At 44.6% G+C, this 18,803-nt stretch overlaps 1 protein-coding gene across 1 annotated transcript in view; it reads left to right on the top strand.

Moving 5' to 3' along the window:
* Window positions 1-6,941: 6,941 nt before the first annotated feature.
* Window positions 6,942-18,803, top strand: part of DMRT3 (doublesex and mab-3 related transcription factor 3) — a 21,064-nt gene continuing 9,202 nt past the window's right edge. Inside the window, exon 1 of the mRNA XM_069088188.1 lies at window positions 6,942-7,407. Coding sequence (XP_068944289.1) covers window positions 6,942-7,407 — 466 coding nt within the window. The remainder of the gene's footprint in view (window positions 7,408-18,803) is intronic.

Here is an 18,803-nt window from a genome sequence, read left to right as displayed (position 1 = left end):
ATGAGAAAGTTGCAGATCTGAAACTTATGTTTACTTTTTCCCACCCCAATCCAGGCAAACCCAGCACACAAAATGCAGAGAGGAAACCCACCTGTCTGCCCAGTGAACAAATGGTTTCCAAAGCCCTAGCTGGTTGGAGATTCCAATGCAAGAATCTTTGTGGTGAAAAATAAAAATTGTAATTGGATAACATGAACTTGAAGTGGGGGGGGGGCATTTACTTTTGCTCTGTCTTCTTACCCACCTCAGTTAATGCAGGTCCCACCCTTCTGCTGTAGGAATGAGAAGTTTGCCAGTGTAGGATCCATTAACCAGGTAGATCACACCCAGAGAAATCAATAAAGAAAGAGTAATCTCCTGACATGTGCCAGGCCCCTGGGGCTTCTGTCTGGGAAGATCCAGGAAATCAAGTTAGGGTGTTGTATTCTTTAGAGCAGCTCTGTGCCCTCCAGAAGTTTATATTCAGGGTCCTTGGGGTGGGTAGGAGAGCCTTGTATAAATATTATTTCCTTTAAGCCTTCCAGGATTGTTGGGAGGAAAACCTTAAAGAGCTCATAGATATGCTAGCTATTATGAGCTATTAATGTTTTTGAGCTGTTTCCCATTGTGAAAAATCCTTCCACCACTGCCCATCTACAGCTAGTCGAATTTATAGTCTCCAAAGCATTGGCATATGTTAACTATGTCTGTGTGTGCACAGCTGGCATGCTTCAAGGCAGACTCTGAACATAGGTCTTCCTCAATCCAGGGCAGGTCTCTCTGATCTCTTTGCTGCAGAGTTTTAGAAGTAGGGAGATCAAGCTATTTGTAGAGACTTAGAATGTCACTTGAAGTAAGGGACAGGGCGGAAGCCACATTCGAGGAAGGTTTCAGACTAGAATCCAGATCTCTAATTGCTTCACAGAGCAGGGTTTGGGGTGGGGAAGAATAAGAAGGTGGATTTTAAAAATCATTAGCCCCAATATAGTGCTTATCACCTAAATGAGATAAATTCGTGCTTGTGAAATGAAGATGAGACACCAGTGGGCACTGACAAACCCACCCTAAGATCTCCATGCCAACTGATGTTTCCCAAAGACGCCCCCGGTTGAGCAAGGTTGCCATAGCTTGCCTCATTGTCAGAACCCGGGCCGTGGGCCTCATTTTTCTGGCTCTACACCCAGCAGAATGTACGACTTACCTTTGGCCCCAGAATTTTAATTTAGGGAGCAGAGCTAGAGGAGGCGGTTGGGGGGGGGGGGCTTTATCAGCATTTTTCCTGGTTTCTCCCGGGAAGAAATCATTTCCCTGTATTTTTTCAAAGAAGCTCTCAAACCAGTTGGTTTTAAGCGGGGAGGAAGAATGGGAGAGAATCGTTTTCAGGGAAAAGTGGTTTCTATTGTGAGACAAACACACCTGAAGAGTGAAGACATTGGAGAGTTGGGATTTTCCGTCTCCGGGAGTTTTGCTTAAATTACTGAAAATCTACCGTGTGCAATCTCCAGCCCCCAGCTTGCTTCACTTTCTTCAAAAGCAGGGGTGAAGGAGCCATTTCTTTAAAGAGGAGTTCACAAAAAGCCGTGGCCCTTTTCTGTGGTGAGTGTGTGTGTGTGTGTGTGTGTGTGTGTGTGTACACGCACGCGCTTGTGTGTCCTTTGGGAAGAAGAGGAAGAAAAAGTCATCTTAAAAAAAATCATACATCAAAAGTTCACCAGACCCCACATCCTGTTCGTTCTCCATAGTCAAGTTTCCTCCCAAGCTTTCTCTCGTTTTTTCTTCAAGTTTAGAAGTGTACTTTGGAGAAAGAAGGAAGGAACGAAAGAAGGAATTGGGTGACAGAGAAGAGGAAACGAGCATGTTCGGTTTGATATGGGTACCCATAGGTAACTCAGGTTCACCACGTCCTCACCCCCACTCCATATCTTCTGCATTCTTCCCGCCCCCACCCCATCCCCTTTTCTCTGGAAGGAGGTATTATTAAATGCAGCTAATTCGCTAGACAAGAGAGTCAGGATTGGGGAGCTGACCACTTCAGTGGTGTGGGTCATTTCCATGGACCTCAAAGGCACGGACAGATAAACATCAAAAGATAGATTTCGCCCCTCTAGAACGAGCTATCGCCTCCCGGTTACCTGTGCCTCTCAACTTGGATAACCTTCGCCCACCAAAATATATGGGTCTCTGAGTCGGAGCCCTCAACCAAAGATGGACCTCGTGCTCTTCTGGGCCCGCTACCCTGTGACTGCCGCCCCCCAGCCCCCCGGGAGGGGCAACGACGGCGAGGACCAATAAAGTGAAATAACGGAGAGAGACGATTCTAAATTTCTCAAAGGACGCCCATCCGAGAAATGCCAGGCTGTGTTGTTTCCCCAAAGGGCGCACACGTTGCTGGTTCGGGGCCGAGGCGGCCTGCGGAGCGCAAACCCCTTCCCAAAATATTTATGAGTGGTGGGCAGCCACTGACCTTTGGTAATTCCTTCTGGGCACCCGGCGCTTCCCTAGCTGTTCACTGCGCCCGCTCTGATTCATTATTAGTACGCTCCCGCAGCCCTAGGAGGAGGGCTCGGTGGCACTAATTTCTACTTAGCTCACGAGAGAGGCTGTCTGGGAGTTCATTCGGGTGGGTATGTGCTGCTTTCTTCCAGGTAATTATGTGAAAACAAGGACACACTGCCCCTGAAAGTAAGGGGCTGTGTGACCAATCCTAGCCCCCCGGGTCTGACCATGCGTCTTTTTTCTTTTAATTTGACACTGGTCTAAGAATCTTTTTTTGAGAGGCAGGAGAAATGGGAGTATATGCAATGTTGAAAATGTGTGTAGAGAGGGGAGGGGAAAATAGAAGAGGGAAGGAAGGGCGGGGGGAGAGAAATGATTCCTAACCTTTACAAAACAAGGAAGCTTTGGGTTCATGGTTGGATACCGTCCCAAATGACTGCTTCTCTAGTAACAATAACGTTAGTTACCATGTACCGGTTGAAGTGGCAATAATAGTGTGTTGTGAACTAATCCCCTCCTCTCGGAGGACGGAATATTAGCAGCAATGTGAATTCCACAAAATAGAAACTTTCCGCTTCCATATATTCTCCTGGGATGTTATAAAATTAGGTCGATGAGTTGTCGTTTCCCCCCTCCCCCAAGAGCTCCTTGGTCTCTCCGAGAGAAACTAGATAAGGCTAGAAAGCACCTTACCGTGTATGCAAACACACATATTTTCTTTATACACACACACATTATCGTTCACCCTTTAGCCATTAATACTTGTCACACTGGAATTCCGCTCAGTTAATCGTGGTTAAACACATACACCACAGGAGAACGTGAGTGGATTCAATCTAATGAAGTTACATTTACGTCCTTTTTAATCCCCCCCCCTTCCCCTCCCATTCCAATTTCTTTGATGATTTTTCCCATAAGTGTATAAGCTGCTTGGACTTAGTGGAACCAAGCACTCTCCCCTTAAATGTTATTTGGACCATATGCTTTGCACATTCATTCCCGCTCCGGCTATTCTTCTGGGTACTAACTGCTAACACGTTATAGTCACCTTGAAATTTCCTCTGCTATTTTCCAATTAAAAGCTTAATAGCCCTGGAAACGGAGTTCATGTGGTGAAGTTTACCATAGCCCCTTGTTCTGGAAGGCTTTCTGCTGGGATCCCATTATGTGCTTGAATAAACCTTTTCTGCAAACAGAAATGGGACTTGGGGTTGTCAGGTGTTGGGTTACAATAGACTTTCAGGCAGGGGACATTTTACCAACATAAATACAAACCTGTCCCTATAGGGAGATGTTGTCAAATACTGGGATATGGAAAACATTCCCATCAAATATGAGAAAAGGATTACTGCACTATATCAAATGAGTATTTAAATCTTAGCCCCCAATGTGCACTCGAGTGAAACAGGGGCCCCTGAACCAAATAATGCCAGAGAATTTTAATGGTAGGAGATAAACGTGGATAGGTGATAGGGGGAAGAAAGGGGCTTGCTCTGTACTGGCAAAGATTAAAAAAAAAAATCTTTATCGCATGTTCTTGTTTGGAATTGATGTTGATTGGAGAAATGCAGCGCTAATGTCTTTTTTTTGCTTAACCATCCCTGATGAGAGCCGGCCAGAGAGTCGTATACAGCGACCCAGGGCATTTCAGTGTGGAGGTTCCAGGACCTATTTCTTTCTCCCTCTTTAATTCGTTCGTCACGTGGAGCGGGTTTGTGCCAGCTCTCCCCTTCTTCGGGTCCTGTAGAGCAGAGGAGACTATTATTATTTTCCTTGAATCTACTAGCATTGCACACTAGCGGACAGTGGGTGGTATTTGACTAGCATCTTACTGCTCCAAATGCTGTTCTATTTCCCCTTTTCTCTGAAGGTTTTTTTTTTTCGGGGGGTGGGGGTAACAAGGAGGGGCGATTTAGGGGCGGGGGAAAGAGGCTGGGGCTGGGGGTTTTTGTGGTGTTTTTTGTTGAGGTTTTTTTGGTGGAGTTTCGGGGGGGTGTAGGGGGGGGGTTGTGGGGGGGGGGGGGGGGGGACGGTGTGGAGGTGGTGGTAACTGAATCAATGCCCCTCGAGGGCTGAAGTTCGAACTCCAGTACAGAAACAAAACCTGCCAAATTAAGAGGAGTGACGAAACCAGGCTTCTCTCCAGCAAGTCTCTTCAGTGTTTGGGGTCACCCCAGCTGGACAGAATCGCAGCTCAGAAGCTAGTTTGCTTAGGTTTCCGAGGAACTGACATTTCTCACCCATGCCCTAAGATGCTAAAAGTATTGTGTGAACTCAACTTGTTCCAGAGAACCTTGAGAAAAGAAAACGAATATAAACAAAAATGTTTCATAAGGGGAAAGGATGTGAGGTATCAATTACAAAAACAGCTCGGTACCCACTATACTTTTCTCTCCTTTGGGAAGAACCCCCCCATGTGCTTTTGATAATGAGTTTTAATTTAAGGCTGATAAATAAACGTACAATTCAACAGAAACATGGCCTCATATACACTTATGTATATGGACCTGCTTGTGTATATACGTGAGCATTCACACAAACACCCTTTCACACATTTCCCTGCTATGTTTGGAAATTGGCCTTTCCCCAGAAAGTGAAATCACTAACCTACTGCACCTGACAGTATAATTTTACAGAGTTTACTGTAATCATGATAGGAAAGTGTATGTGTTGCGTGTTCATTTTCAGGACAACCGAATGGATTGCAGTCTTCCAAAGAGGAAAAAAAAAAGCTACTTTCCGCAGGAAGAATCACAAAGAGCCTCTGAAATGTTTATGTGCTTGTCCAACAGAAAAGGATCTGCCATAAGTTAGCTACGACCGCGAACTGTGTTGAAATGCTGGCCCCAACAGTAGTACACAATGTTTTCAAAACTTTTAACCTTGCGGGTCTCTCGCAAAGACATTTGCAAATAGGGTCGGAAACCTCCCGGCTTGGAGTCATTTTCCTAAGCCAGTAGCCAGTTTCTGTGGTGGCCAAGCCTCGAATCGGCTTTAGACAGTGCGAGATCCCGGGACGGGGTCCAGAGAAAATCTGGGGGTTGGGGACCTGAGAGGGGGAGATCGTTTTTTCAAAGCTGAACGAAGCAAAGGGGCCCAATTCATAACTAAAAAACACATCCCTGAGACTTGGGTTAGATGAAAGGAGATCTGCATTTGGCTTTTCTAATAGCTACTCCCAAGGACAGGGTAATTAAATTCGGGGGGCTTTCCAGGATGCTTAGTCTGTAATGCAGCTTCTCCGGTTTTCTGAGAGTTAAATCCAGATTTTTTTTTTTTTTAAAGCCAGCACCGGAGCTGTTCATAGGTCTTTAGGAATATGGCTTTATTGAAAATTGTGGAGTGAGGGGGGGAGTTTGCTCCAACTCGTTCTTCCTTTTGAAGTAGCCAGCGTAATGGGCCCGCTAATCGGTTCTTTGCTTTTGCCTAGCATGGTGTCTGAGATTCATTTTTCTCGGCTGGAGCAAAAGGAAAAAAAAAAAATACTTGAAGAAGAAGCATTAGTTTTTTGAGATCAACTTTCCAGAAAACCTTTCTTCCCCCAACCCTGTCCCTCTCTTCTCCTCCCCTCCAACTACTATCCCCAAACTTCCGGGGCAAACTTTTCTCTTGCGACTAGAAAGGCCTCAATTGAGAAGACGTCGGATCGGTCCTGCCTCCTCTGCACGGTGAGGAGAGAGCTCACTGGGGCTGTGAGCCTAGAAGAAGCAGGCAAGCGATCTCCGCCATCACATCGGTCCCAGAGGGTTTGAGGGACGCAGGGCCCTTCCCTCCCTGTCTCCCCCTCCCTCTCACCGCACCCCCCGCCTTGACACGCACCCCCGTGGCTTTCGGGCTCCTGCCACCTCAGGCTCTGGGAGCAGCCTGGAGAAAAGCAGGCGGGAGGAAGGGAGAGAGCTGGGAGCGCCCCCGTGAGTGAGGACAGGCTGCATGTAGGTGGCAACCGAGGTGACAGTGCAGGGATCCGAGCGAAGGGAGAAGGAGGGAAGAGGTGGGGGGTGGCGGTGGGGAGCAGAAGAAAGAGACGGGGACCCCGGAGGTGGGGGTAGGGGAGAGGGGGGGGGGGGGGGGGGGAGGGGAGGCGCCCGGCCCTGAGGAAGCGCGCAGGAACGCTGCAGTCCAGCTCCAGACGTCAGCCAGAGCTCTCGCCCTCTTCAGGCAGCCACCGCGGCTCCTCTTCGGGGAGAGCTGGGGACCCGGCGGCCCGGCGGCCACAGACCGGCGGAGACCCTGGGACCTAGCCCAGCTTGTGGACTGAGCGAAGCAGAAGCGGCGGCCTTGTGAGTCTAGGTGGACTAGGGAAGAGGCGAGGGGGCGAGCGTCCACCCCGGGCGCGGGGGGCGCGGCAGGGCCCCGGAGCGCCCGGAGCTGCCTCTCGGGGCTCCTCCAGTCCCTTCCTGCCTCCGGTACTCCCTGCGCCGCCCCCGCCACTTGCAGACTGCCAGCTCCCCGGGGAGCCCAGCGGCATGAACGGCTACGGCTCCCCATACTTGTACATGGGCGGCCCGGTGTCGCAGCCGCCGCGGGCGCCCCTGCAGCGCACGCCCAAGTGCGCCCGCTGCCGCAACCACGGCGTGCTGTCCTGGCTCAAGGGCCACAAGCGCTACTGCCGCTTCAAGGACTGCACCTGCGAGAAATGCATCCTCATCATCGAGCGGCAGCGGGTCATGGCCGCTCAGGTGGCGCTCCGCCGGCAGCAGGCCAACGAGAGCCTGGAGAGCCTCATCCCGGACTCGCTGCGGGCCCTACCGGGTCCCCCACCCCCGCCGCCGGGCGACAGCGGCGCGGCTCCCCAGCAGCAGCAAGCGCCGCCGCAGCCTCCGCAGCCGCCGCCGCCCCGTCCAGCGGAACTGGCCGCAGCCGCTGCCGCCCTGCGCTGGGCCTCCGAGCCGCAGCCTGGGTCGGGGCTGCAAGGGCAGCTCTCCAAGGCAGGTAAGCAGACAGGGGTGAGGGTGCGCAGCAGCGGGCGCGGGCGCCCACGGGAGGGAAACTGAAGGACTCGAGGGGACAATCTCCAGGTGGGCTGAGCGGGGGGTGGGGGGATGGTTGACACTGCTCCCAGACACCCGTGGGCGCGCACCTCTTCTCTGGAGGCCGGGCTTCCTCTCTCCGCTCCCATTCCCTTTAGATACTGTGCTGCTGAGTGGGGAAGAGAAAGTTTGAAACTCGGGAACTCAGTCCAGACCCGAGCCACCTGGAGCTCGGACGAGAGGGAACAGGGAGAGCCCTGTTCTCAAACCCTTCAGAATCAGCCTCTAAGAGGTCTGGCTCCTTGACAGCTTTTCTCAGGCATATAGGAACAAAGAGGCGACTTTAAAATAAAGAAAAGAGGCGACACACAAAACCGCACCACTTCCAACCTAGCGCCCTAGCGGGCTTTTTGCCCTTGGAGGAAGTCTCGGTTTAAGGTGTTGGGACGAATGGAAAAACACCAGTTTAGGGACAGTATTTTTAGCAGGATGAATGGGATCGAGGGCACGGAAGGAGTGTGAGGAGTCTTGAAGTCGTAGCTCTTCCAGCTACTCTTGGAGACTCTCGGATAGGGCAAAAGCGAAGCCCCAGCAAACCCAGAGCCTTCCCATGTAAGGTTTCTGTAGCCCAGAATTACTGGGAGACTCGAGAGCGATGGCATTAGGGACCAGGCAGGGTCTCTCCGTGGGTTCCTTGTATGAGGCGGGGAGCAGTGAGGGTGAGAAAGCCAAGGACGTGGAGAGCAAGAGGAAGAACGAATTTCCGGGTGGGGGGGTAGAGGGGGGTGGAGGGGGGTAGCCACCTGCAGAAAGCTAGAGTCTCTTCGGATATGCTTCCTTGATATCTCTCATCTCTCGAGGTCTTCAGGAAGAACATGGCTTTTTAGCAAATTAAATTAAGCAAAGAAATTTTCTCGATAGATTTGATGGTCCTGGCGAGTGGCCTGGGGCTGCAAAGGTAGAAGGAATGGAGAGAAGGGAGAGGGGATAAATAGGAAGGATCAAATCCTTGTAATAGTCTCTTTCTTTCCTCTTGTTCTCCCACTTCCCTCCCTCCTCACTTCCAGAAAAGAAAGGTATTTGTCGGGGTTGAATTCGGTTTCTCCGGACTGCGAGTCCACTTTTGGCACATTCCGGGTTCCCCATACAGCGGCCCTGCTCATGCCTCTCCAAGTACCTCTCCGAGCTTCTTTTTCTTCACAGATATAAGGATGAAAGCCCGTGAACTCTTTTTTGATTAAAAAAAAAAAATTCTGCTACTGCCAGGCTCTGAGTTTGTGCAAAAGGTCTTCCGTGCCCTGGGACAAAATACGGGGCAAAGAAAAAGAACGGGTGCGTTCCAGAAACTGGTGTGCCCTAGGAAACAAAAGATTCAGAGATGCTTATGGGTTGTACTGGGATTGGGGAGGGGAATCATAAGGCCCTCTAAGCATCTAGGCAGAGGTGTGGCTAGGCCGCTCTCAGGAACCCAGCGCTATACTTTCCTCCCTTACTCCCCCAAACAACTATCACCACAACACAACAGGACTGTCACACCTTGGAAGCAGGTCCTGACTTGGATAGGTACTGAAGAGGTGTTAAAGGGCAAGTTCTACTTCATCACACAGCAAAGAGCCATTTTGGCCTAAAGTCAGTTTGTTTGAGGGACTGGACCAATCATTTCATGAACAAAGGAGTGGGAAATTCATCAGAGATTTTCCAGACGTATTTATTTGGTACCGGGCAGTACCATTGCATTTCACCAAGTTAATGACCTGAGTTTAACTCTGTCTATGGATAATATTTCTATTTTTTTTTCCAGTCAAAGACGGGTTATTGCTGGTTTAAAGAAGCAGGAGAGTTTGAATGGCCCAGGACACAGAAATTACATTTGAGCGATAACTTCCCTTAGCCTTTCATTTTCATGGTTCCCTAGCTCAGTAACCCTCAGGCCAGAGCAACAATCCACCTCTCTGGGATTAATGTTTATCTGCCTTTCGAATGCAGCCCTGACTGTGGGAGGTGCCTGAGCCCTATCTTCCCGAAAGGAGTGCAGGTTCTGGTGACCTACAAACCCCACTCTGTCTGCCTGATTCTCTTCCTTACATCGGGATTCCGAGTGTTAAATTTAGAAAACGGATTGTTAGAACTGGAATAACTTAGTCTTAACTACTTTTATTTTAACCAAGAAGGAAATCGAGGCCCAAGGAAGGGGACTGAAGTGCTCCAGGGGATGGGGCCAGTTGTGACCAAAGCAGGGCTTAAATCCACATCTGCTAATTTAGTTTTCTTGCCAATATGTCGAATTGACTCTCTTTAAACTCAGGGAGAAGGCCTTTTCAATTATAGGAGCAGACGCTTTTAAGTGTCTCACCTTCTTACAAAATTGAAAAGTAAAAATCAGGAAAGAAATGTAGCAACAGCTACAGTAACATAATTTAGGGGACCCAGTTTAAATTATTCTAGGAAGAGTATCGGTCTAAATAAATCAAAGCCAGACTTGGTTTGTCCTTCTCTGACCCCCAACCCCTTCCTCCTAGACTAACAGAGTTAACCTAAAAAGTAAGGGACAAAATTCTGAAGTGGAATGACTACAGTAAGTGTAATCGAAGGCATGGGAGGAAAGCCTGAGAAGCAGCTTGAATTATTTGAACAATTCTTTATAATGACTGGAACGAGTTGCTTTCCTTCTGAACCCTCGTACTATTGCATTTACATTTTCACATCTTTGGTTTTACTCTCTGGATCTACTGCCCTTGCTAAGTTCTAAAAAACTGGAGAGTAAAGAGAAAGCTTGCTTTCTGTGGTTATCAGAATATGGATTCTCTGGCCTCCTTTGCATACACAAAGCCAGACTGAGGCATATGTCAGAGAGAAATGCCAAGATAAAAATATTTGTTGCAATATTCATCATACAAAGAGATGTAATATGGCCATATAGATACATGCGTACATATATATATGTACCAGACCCATATCTTTTCAGAGAGGCCATATCTACTATATCCTGGTGTGCTATGTGCCCATTCTATGCTTATATATTCATATTTCTCTTTCTGTGAACTAGATCTACAGCTATGATGTACATACACGTGACATACCCCTTTAATATATGCATGGACATCTTTATAACATAGCAGAGCAGTGTATATAGTTAAATGCTACATCTTCCACAAACAAATATACAGGATATCATATGCTTGTAGGTCATGTAAATTTCTCCTGTTACTTCCTTCCTTTCGAGCTCCCAGAGTCAAAGACCCAGTTGTCCTTTTTTCAGGGCAAAAGATCCCTAGAAAGACAACGCGCAGCTGTAGGGGAAGAAGCATTTTTTTCCCCTATCGGATACAAATGCAAGTGAACAGACACATTGAGTCTCTCTCCCCCCTCCGATTCCTTGAGAAAGGCACAAGGCTGTTAAAAGACTACATTTGCAGGGCGCCATTGGAGAAAAATCTCCCAGTTCAATGGCTGTATTCCGTCTGTGCCAAACCCCTTTTCCGTAGCCAGAAGAGACTTCCCTTAATTCTACCTCGGAGATCATATAGAGGTATTGCTGCTTCTAATACAACCTGCATAGTACTTTGGATACCCCTTCCACAGTGGTTTATTATTCAATTCAATTCAACAAGCATTTTTCAAGGGTTTGTTATTTTCAAAGCTTTATGCTTGGTGCTGGCTAGATGGTTAAATGGATAATTTTAATATTCTCGTCAGGCTCCAAATATAGGCATTCTTTTTGTTTTTCATTTTTCCCATGGAATATGGGCCATTTTCTACTCTTCCTCTTGCTCTTGAGAGGCAACATAGAGTGAAAAATGTCTTGGACATTTTTCTGGATCTGCCAGTTATGTGGTCTCATGTAAGTCTCAGGTCTTCATTTTTTTTTTTTTTTTGCTTTTTGGAGGGCAGTTGGGGTTAAGTGACTTACCCAAGGTCACACGGCTAGTTTTTGTGTTGTGTCTGAGGCCGGATCTGAACCCACGTCCTCCTGACTCCAGGGCCGGTGCTCTATTCACTGTGCCACCTAGCCGCCCCAGAGGTCTTCATTTGTACCAGAAAAAACGAGAGGTTTGGACCTAGAACTTTAACATCTCTTGCAATTCTAATATTGCATGATCCTACTTTTTGCTATTTTTGAATTATTACATTTTGACAGAGTTAAAGATGCATGAGCCTAGGATAGAAACTTATTTGACTTAATCTCCTGCCCTTTAACTTCCAATTCCTCCCACTCAAGTAAAATATAATAATTTTTTTAATGTAAAAGAAAAAAAAAAAGCTTTTCTCAGAACTCTTAAAAACCAACTGTGTGTCTTAATGAACAAACTCAACCAGCTGAGCCAGCCTTTCAGGATTTGGTTTCAGGAGGCAAGCAAAGATAAGGGTCAGAGTTGGTCAAGGTGATATGCTGAGGTTACACATTCCTCTGTGTTACCCCCCATTATCCTGTCTGAATTAGGTAGTTCCCACCTCCCTTCTCTAGGAGGGAAGGAAGAGTTCTGGAGTGGAGAAGATGGGAAGATCTATTTGAATTCCCTCTGAACTTGTACAATTTTACATAGAGAGCAACAAAGTCATAGAGGCAAAGGTAAACAGAGACATAGGAGAGAGAGAGAGAGAGAGAGAACGTGAGAGAAAGAGAGAGAGAGAGAGAGAGAGAGAGAGAGAGATCCTTCAGGAACATTTGGGAAATAAGATTCCTAAAAATGGAAAGAAATATTTAAAAAACCTATATGCCACACAGTAGAGTTTCTTCAAAAATTGGGTGAGGGAAGATTTCTATTTCTGTGAAAATGTTTCCTCTTGTGTGTTTGTGAGAATAAGGAAAGGAGGGGACCAAATAACAGAGTGGTCTTCTTTCTACTCTCTGTGTCTGATCTTTATACCTAAGAAATATAGAATTCCCCCTCCCCCCCCCACCCGCCCCGCTTTGGTGGGAGGGAGGAGCTTTCTTAGAGTGTGGCGTCTGCAGTGATTTAGGAGAACGAGGAAAATGGGAGATAGAATTTGAATTTTTAAAAATTAAGCTTTAAAAATATTTGGGGGAAGGCATATACAAGCTACATGTATACTTTACTATTACTATTACCATTCCTTTCAAAGCACTACCACATAGCTTCCCAAGAGGAACCAGACACATACTCTACACATTTTTTTTTTTGGTAAACCCAAGAGTGAAGAGCTAGTTGTGTCTATATCCTTTCTGTTTATTGTGGAGGGGACCACTGGTATAAGGAACCTTTCAACTTGTATCAAATATTGCAATCTAATAGTTTTAGAGAATTCCATGGGGCACTGAGGTCCTTACTTGCTTAAGTTGACAGCCAGCATTTGTCAGAGGCAGGATTTGAATTCAAGACTTGCTAACTCAGAGGCTGGATCTCTAACCAACGTGCAAAAATCTGGTGAGAGCTAGGTCTTGATCGACAAGGGACGGAACCTGTGATTTATTTGGATATAGGGAACTTTGAGATCAGGAAATTCATCTGCCAATGAAGATGGGCACCTCTTTAGCTTTAGAGACTTGTTTGGAGCACCAAGAGGTAAAATAACTTGTCCAGGGTGACAGCGAATGGAACTTGGACCCTTGTATATACAAAAGCTTACATTTTACAGCTTTTGTAAGGGCAAGACTTTTTCCTGTTTTCTTTTCTTCCTATTCCCAGCCCCTTGAGTTTGGGAATCACTTTATAAATGTTTGTTAAATAACAACAATATTAATTTAGTGTTTTTTATATCACTTCTGTAAGGTAGGTAGTGAAGATGTTTTAGAACTTGAGAAGAAGGCGACTCCTGGAGATGTGGCTCTCAAGGAGTTAAAATGTTGCTAGTTAGTAGGAAAATAAGGACACAAACTCAGGTCGACTGAATTCAAGTGAAGGATTTTTCTTTTCTCATCACACCAAAGTGAGGGTAGCTTGCCAGACTGGGGATGAGTTGGCTGTTGTCTCTCTGGAAATCTTGGTTCCTGCCGGTTCTGTCTATGGGGTAAGGGGATAGGATAGCAGGATCTTTGCATAGAACCTCTAGTTTGCTATAAGTAGATAGGGGAGGTCAGAGCCTCGAGTTCAGACCTGTCTTATGTTTTAACTTGGGGTTAGAATAATCTTTTCCATCTATGGAAGTTGGAGGTAAGGTCACTCAAAACTGAAGCAATTTGCCACTTATGATGGTCCTCCTTTCCCCCCTCCATTTTTTCTTTCTTATCCCAGGTATCTGGGTTCCTCAGTTTCTTTCAGTGTATGTGTGTGTTTTGGGGTGGTGTGGGGTGGCAGGACATTGCATCTATGGAGAAGTTGCGAGAACTTGCTGAAGAGATATTCTTCCCGCCTTCAACTCCATTCCCTTACCCTCCCAGAATTTCTCCTTCTTCCTTCCTTCCTTCCTTCCTTCCTTCCTTCCTTCCTTCCTTCCTTCTTCCTTCCTTCCTCATCACCTCCATTTCCAAATATATCCCTCCCCTTATAATAAACTCCTTCCTGAATTTCTATGGCTGAGCCATCCCACTAAAATAGAGGAGCTTGTCTTGTAACCACAACTTCTCAGAACACCCTAAGTATGAGTTGCTCATCTTCACCCCACAATTCCCCCTACCCATCTCTTTGGTGTTAGAGCAAGATGGAGGTGGGAGCGGGGAGAAATGCTACCAAGGAGCCTGTTCTCACACTGTGGAGATGAGGGGATGCATTGGAGAAGGAAAAGAAGAAGGAAGAATGAGTTTCCTGTGTCTTAGAAACTCTGGTTCTACTCTTATCGGGAAAGAGAAACAGAAATAAATTCCCCCACCCTAGCCCCCCTTGCAGGCTATAAATCTGGTGGATAGCAGTGCTATTGACTCATATACCCAACTTTTCTTTCCCCTGATAGATGAACTCCTCGGTTTAAAAGATTACAGTAATCACAGGAGGACAGTGTAAATCGAATCTGATAGCAATAACTTTCAGGGAAGGTCAGGCTCAAGTGAAATGTTACCAAGCAACAGGCATTTTGTTTGCAAAATACAATCAAAGAGCATTGATGAGAAATTCTTCCCTGCCAGCCAGTCAGCACTTTCTACTAACAGCTTTACAGGGGGAAAAGAAGTAAATCTTCATAAATCACATTCCCGGGAGCACTTGCAGCCCCTTTCTGGAAATGTTGCACTTCTTCATAGATGGGGAGGAGGAAGTAGCTCCAGGAGAGAGCCATCTGTCTTCGGTTCTCCCTTCCTTCCTCCCCCCTCCCCCTTTCTTTCCTTTATTCACATTCCCTCCGTGTTTTCTCCCTTGCTACTCTCACAGAATCTCAGAATTGGAAAGTACTTCAAAAATCATCTCGCCCAATACATATCAGCACAAGAATCCCTTCTACAACGTTGACAAGTGATGATCCTACACTGATTATTGACTTCTTGTCAGTGAGGGGGGAACCCACTAGCTGCTCTTACTTCGTTCCATTTTTAGATAGTTCTCTTAGTGAAAGCTAGCAGGTGTGTACATACATACATGCACAAACATACATGAGTATGTATATCTTTATAAACGCACACATATCTCTTTAAGGTTTGTAAAGTGCGTTGCAAACATTTACTTATTTTATTCTCACAACAACTTTAGGAGGTAGATGTCATAATTATTATTACCCCCATTTTACAGATGAGGAAGCTGAGGTAAATAGGTTGGGTGATTAGCTTAGAGTCACACAACCAGTAAATGTCAGAAGTTGGATTTGAACTCAGGTCTTCTTGATTCCAGGTCCAGCATTCCATTCACTGTATCATCTCACTGCCATACATCAGTTGTAAATCTCCCTCTTTCTAATGATCACCTATTGTTCCAAATCCTGTTCTCTGGGCCAAGAAACACGTCTAATCCTCCTTCCACATAGCTCTTCAAAATCCACTTTCTTCTCTTGCCTCTCTCCTTGTTTTCCCTTCCCCTCCCCTCCACTCGCCATTCTATTCTTCATTCCTTTTCTATCCTTTTCTCTCTTACTTTCTCTCTCTTCCTGTTTCTTCCTTTTCTTGCCTGTTGCCACATGTCAACCTAATCTATCTTTTTTTTTTTTTACTGGAACAAGATTGTCCATTCAACTGGAAACTGCTTTTTGAGGTGATAGCAATGATAAAATTGATGGCACCAGTAGAACTGCCCATTAAAAATGATGTCATAGTGCTTAAAAAATCATCTCATATCCCTTTTGTCTATACCAGCTGAAATTTACTTCCAGAGGGGCAAAGCCTGATCGCTGAATTAAGGGCAGACATAATCTTTCTTTTACTAGAAAATTGTCAGCAAATGAGGAACTAACTAGAACATAGAAGGGAAAAAAAGATCTGATTTTTTTTTTTTCTGATGGTTAGATAGGTTTTTCAGTAGTTTTCCCTGCCCTCCCTTAATTCATGTTCACTGAAAAATTCCTCTGTCTGATTAAAGGAAGAGAGGACAGAGACTAGACTTTAACTTTTGAACAGCATTAGTGGGAGTGCACAGCATTTGGGATTTGGGATTTTGCAAGATCTCTTATTCCAAATCATGCCTTAGTTGGGTCATCAGTCAATATTGGGTGTCAGGAGTCATCTTTCCTCTAAAATTTGCGGTGGCTGCTCTTCTAATAACGTGAAAAAGGAACGAGAGATGTTTACTCTTCATTTTCTCTTGGTTTTTTGTTCTTACCTTCTAGAAAAATTAGGATAGGTGGTAAGGACTTGGACCAGTGATTTCACTGATGTAGGGAACTTCCCAATGAAGAAGCTTTCCCTACAACTGCAGTTCACCATCTTCTCTGCAACTGGTGCTCTTAGAACAGGGGTTCTTAGCTTTTTTCAAATCATGAGCCCCCTTGGCAGGCTAGTGAAACCGATGGACCCCTTCTCAGAATAACGTTATTAAATGCATAAAATAACAAGGTAACAAGGACAGAGCTCCTATTTGAAGTTAGGCCGGGGAGTTCTTCTGTTAACGCCCCCATTTTTTGTGTTGCACCTGAAGGATTGCTGTGAGATATGCATGTGCAGAGCTGTTTTTTTTTTTTTAAATGAACTCCTGTTGAGAGGAATGTTCAAGTGAGGAGGAAAGCACAATATGCATTTTAAACTGCTTGATGTGATTTCAAGGAGGAAAAAGGACTTCTGAGTGAAGGAACATTCTTCTATGTGTTTATTTACATATATTTGTGTTTGTTTTCCTGTGGAACTTAAAAAGGTGACATGTTTATATAGACGTGATGGAATATAGTACATAAAAATACTGCATTTTGTGGTAGCAAAAATCCTATTCACATATCTAAGTGGAGAATTTATTGCAAATATGCTCTGGATTTTTTTCAAAATGGTTGAAATAAACATTTTGAAACAATTATTTAAAAAATACCAGCAAGGTTATTTTTGGTCTGAGATTTAAAGCAGGAAGAATTCTCTGAAGAATGTCTGAGTTTTACAAATTGTAACCTGACGCAGTCATTTGGTATGACTGGGTTTTTTTGTTGTTTTAGTCAAATAGCTATGGAGGTGGAGACTGATTCAGGGCATAGTTATTTATTTACCTATTTTGAAAAGCTTTAACAGGTTGGAAACAAGGCATATAAAGTGTTATCCTTAGTAAAGTTAGCCTTGAAAGGATGATCTGTGTACATATTTCCTTTACAAATCTATATCCATAATGTGTTGAATGTGTCATCATTTGGACAATGAAAAACATTTAGACTTAAAATGAAGAATTCAGTTAAAAGTCAAGCTATTTTAAAGTAGCTAGATGTGTAGTGTTGTATGGAGAGAAGTACTGGAGTTCAAAGTGGTTTTTCACTTTTCCTACAAAGACAGAATATCTTTTTTATAGGTACAATGAGGCTACCAACTTAATCTTCACTCTCCACTTTTTTAAGCTTTATTTTCATCATGGTTTTAATTTCCATTTTTACTAATTTTTACATTATATCTATTGATTACTCTCATTTAAACCTTTGTGCTAAATGAAATCCCAAAGATTTTTAAAGCTAGAATAATTTTTATTAAGTGCCTAACCCAGAGAGTTTATTTATGAAGAACTTCAGTGGAAATCAGGAAATTTGATTTAAATACTTTATTTAATTTTCTGTGAAAAAAAATACTGAAAGGTAATCCAGTAATTACTTATAATATTTACAAGAGAATAATTTAATGTGAATTTTGTTTAGGCTCAATAATAGCACAAATATTAGGTAATGTAGCATAGCAAACAGAGATAGAGACTGAACCTGTAATTTCATTGTTATAAGGAACTCCCAAGTGAGGAAAATCCCTCTACTAATGCAGGTGAGCACACAATCAATACATTAAAAAGACAGGACTTAAACCCAGATATTCCTGGCTTTCAAAAGCAGCTCTGTATCTCTTAGATTGTTCTGTCTCTCATAATACATCAAATATACAACATACACTTGTATATGTATGTATGTATGTATATGAAACCGTATACTTGATGTGTTAACCCAACAGGAATGAATGTCTAGGGTAGCAGTCATCCTCGGTGAGAGTAGGGCTGATTTTGTTCTATTCAAATACCCCTCCCCCGCCAAAAATCAAGTCATCAACAGCCTTGGAGTTTTATGGGTGTTTCATATTGCTTGGGCTTACCTGGTGGAATTTATAGATGCATCCTCGGATGTGAAATATCTGGAGGGATTCCCTTCCAGTGTACTTTCAACTTCCTATGTAATTCTCTTAATTCTGGTGATAACTCAAGCTCAGCTGGTTCAAATACAGTGGATTTGAACTTTTCAGGTCCATGCAACTCAATTGCAATTTCATAACCGTTGGCTGCAACCTTAACTCTGGGCAGCTGTGTTGCAAATATATGCCCTTAGTTACAAGGGAGACCAGATGAGAAAATGTGGATGGATCAACACAAACCTATCACCACTATTTGAAAAACAGCTGAAAGGGTTTTTCTGAGCTCCACTGAGCACATCAGCAATGTCATCTCTGTGGACAAAGAATAACTTTTAAACTTTTTAAAAAAGGAACTCAGAAGGCAACTTGATATATTTGTGCATAGAAGTACAGATTCCCCTGTTTACTGACCTACTAACCTCAAAGAAAACATGTGGGGCAAAAATGGAAATGCTGTTAGCCTGCCCATGTTGCTCACCCTTTTCTTTTCTTGAATAATATTTTATTTTCCCTCTTTTACATGTAAAAGCAATTTTAACATTTCTTTTAAAGTTCTGCATTCCAAATTCTCTCCCACCCTCTTCTTTTGCCCTCCCCCCGACATTAAACAATCTGATATAAGTTATATGTGTACAATCATGCTCATCCTTTTCTACATATAGGTACAGCTTTTATAATCTTTAAGAATAGCTCCATTTCCCCGAGTTCAAATCCAGTCTCCGACACAACACTTAGTAGCTATGTAACCT

Source organism: Petaurus breviceps, unplaced genomic scaffold, assembly GCF_028583685.1.
Source record: "Petaurus breviceps papuanus isolate PSGF00001 unplaced genomic scaffold, PetGlider_PUasm1.0 118, whole genome shotgun sequence".
NCBI lineage: Eukaryota > Metazoa > Chordata > Mammalia > Diprotodontia > Petauridae > Petaurus > Petaurus breviceps.
The sequence above is the reverse complement of the archived record's forward strand: the minus strand, read 5'-3'. Positions and strand labels throughout refer to the sequence as shown.